Source organism: Terrapene carolina, unplaced genomic scaffold (genome assembly GCF_002925995.2).
Source record: "Terrapene carolina triunguis isolate 2854851 unplaced genomic scaffold, T_m_triunguis-2.0 Scaffold32411, whole genome shotgun sequence".
NCBI lineage: Eukaryota > Metazoa > Chordata > Testudines > Emydidae > Terrapene > Terrapene triunguis.
This window is the reverse complement of record NW_020696762.1, coordinates 7,938-10,280: the sequence shown is the minus strand read 5'-3', so window position 1 is coordinate 10,280 and position 2,343 is coordinate 7,938. Positions and strand designations below refer to the sequence as shown.

General features: G+C 69.3%; 1 protein-coding gene across 1 annotated transcript in view; it reads right to left on the bottom strand.

Annotated features, from left to right (window-relative positions):
• Positions 1-1,459: 1,459 nt before the first annotated feature.
• Positions 1,460-2,343, bottom strand: part of LOC112107142 (gonadotropin-releasing hormone II receptor-like) — a 2,532-nt gene continuing 1,648 nt past the window's right edge. The window contains exon 3 of the mRNA XM_026663092.1: positions 1,460-1,920. Coding sequence (XP_026518877.1) covers positions 1,460-1,920 — 461 coding nt within the window. The remainder of the gene's footprint in view (positions 1,921-2,343) is intronic.

Here is a 2,343-nt window from a genome sequence, read left to right as displayed (position 1 = left end):
GGGGAGAGAGCGGGCGAGCCGCTGATCCAGGAGCAAGGTTCTGCCTGCTGGTATCTCTGCCAAGGCCCCTGGGATTAGCTGGTCTCCAGCAGCGAGCACTGGGTGTGCCGGCTGGAGATGCAGCAAAGCCAGCTGGTGACGCACACGCTGCTGTGCCCCCAGCTGGCCGTGTTCCAGCCCCTCGCCCCGGGACAGGCCCTTGGGGTCCATCCCAGGAGCAGAGTGAGGCCCTGCCGGGTGCTGGGGACAGGGAACCGGGTCCAGAACCTCCCGGCTCCAGGGGCAGCCCAGCCCAGCAAAGACCCCACTCCTGACCACCCCGTGGGTCCGACACTGCCCCAAATCCCACGCTACCGATGGCAGGAACCCAGGCAGCCTGCTCTCCCCTCCCCAGGACGGGCGCCTCGTGGCCTGCCCAGTGTGCAGATGGCTCTGACCCTGGAGCTGGAGCCGTGAAGAGCTCCAGGGCCTGGAGAGCAGCGACCTTCAGCGAGAGCAGGGAGGCTGCAGTTTCCAGGAGAACAAGCTCCCAGGATTAAGGGGTGGGCACAGAGCCCATGAGCCGGAGCCAAACGTCCCGGCAACCCCCGTGTCCATCCGGCCCCACCTGCACTGACAGTGGGGCCAGCCCTCGGCTAGGGCCCATGGGGACACAGGGGATGGGGAGGCAGAGCCAGCACCCCACACGAAGGAAGGATGAATTATTCCCAAGGCCAGCGGAGGAAGCTCCAGGTACGGTGCTTAGCCCTCCCCATCCCCTCAGGGGTCCCCAGCCAGGGAGTGAGGGGCTGCCCCTCCGCAGAGCAGCTCCCAGGCCTGCAGTCTGCACGCCCAGACTGAGCACCCAGACGCTGCTGCCGAGGGAGGCGTCTCCACTGGTGGGGCAGCCCACCCACTCCAGGAGCCCTGCGGAGCCAGCACCATCGTCAGCCCCAAATAACCTCAGATGGGAAACGTCCCACTTGGCCTCCTCCCAGCCTGCCATGCTCGTGTCCCGCCTCGCACCCTATCCCCCATCCTAGGGAGCGAGAGACCCTGGAGAGGGTCCAGCTCCTGTCACTGCCTGCCCCGGCTCTCCCAGTGCCCCCCACGCCCCTGCCCCGGCTCTCCCAGTGCCCCCCACGCCCCTGCCCTCCCAGTGCCCCCCACACCCCTGCCCCAGCTCTCCCAGTGCCCCCCACGCCTGCCCCTGCTCTCCCAGTGCCCCCCATGCCCCTGCCCCGGCAGTGTGGATTTGGGCTCCACCACTCCTGATGTCTGGTGGGGAGCATGGGAAGCCCAGGGGCAGAAGGAGATGCCTGGCTGGCCCTGCCCCTCAGTGTCAGCCCCAAGGGCCCGTCTCCTCCAGCAGTACACTGACCCCTCACGGCCCCAGGCCGAGCTGGGCACAAGGGCAGGGCCCACCAACCCGGCCCATCCGGGCACAGGGCTTTACCCAGGGCCCAGCCAGGCCCTGGCCTCACAGGTAGCTGCTGTCGACGCTGCCGGTCCCATTGCCCAGTTGGCTCTGGGCTCCGGGCGTCTCGTGCGCCGGGGTGGTCGTGGTGCCCCGCTTGGCGTGCAAGGAGGTGGCGGAGCAGCGGGAGGATCCAGTTGCCGGGGAACAGGGCTCGGGCCCCGCTCCGTGCCCCCCCCGGCAGCAGTGCCCCAGCCCCCTGCGGAAGGGGATGGTGAAGAGGCCGTAGGTGAGGGGGTCCAGGCAGGCGTTGAGGAGGCCGAAGATGAAGAGGACGTGGGTGAGGGACTGGGAGACTGTCTCCTCCATGGCGCGGGGGCAGAACCAGTACCAGAGGCCCAGCAGGTAGTAGGGCGTCCAGCACACGATGAAGGAGCTGACGATGACCAGGCTCAGCTTCAGCACACGCAGCCGCGCCCGCGGGATGTTGCTGGTGGAGCGGCGCAGGGCCACCTCCTTGGAGACTAGAGCGACAGGGAACAGGGCTGTCAGGGCGGGGTGCAGCCCCCACACGCCACGTTAGCCATGGGGGGAGCTGGCAAACCCCAGGGCCCCGCCCCCCGCGGCCACACGCCACTCAGGGTGCTAGCCGGTGGCATCTCCTGAGAGGACCGGCCGGCCACAGGGAGCCCCGGCCACGAGGGCCCAGCTGTGAGCCCCAGGGCCAGGCTCACTTCACCGCCCCACACGGGGCAGCCGGCTCTCTGGGAAACCGGGCCCCACAGACGAGCCTCGGGGCAGGGACCTTGGGCCTGAGTCTGGAACTCGGGACCGGTCCAACCCTCAGCATGAGCCAGAGCTGCCTCAGGGCCCCCCAGCCCTCCCCAGCTTCTCCCCAGCCCCCCCACAGCCCCATGTGTCCCCAGGTCCCCCCAGCTTCTCCCCAG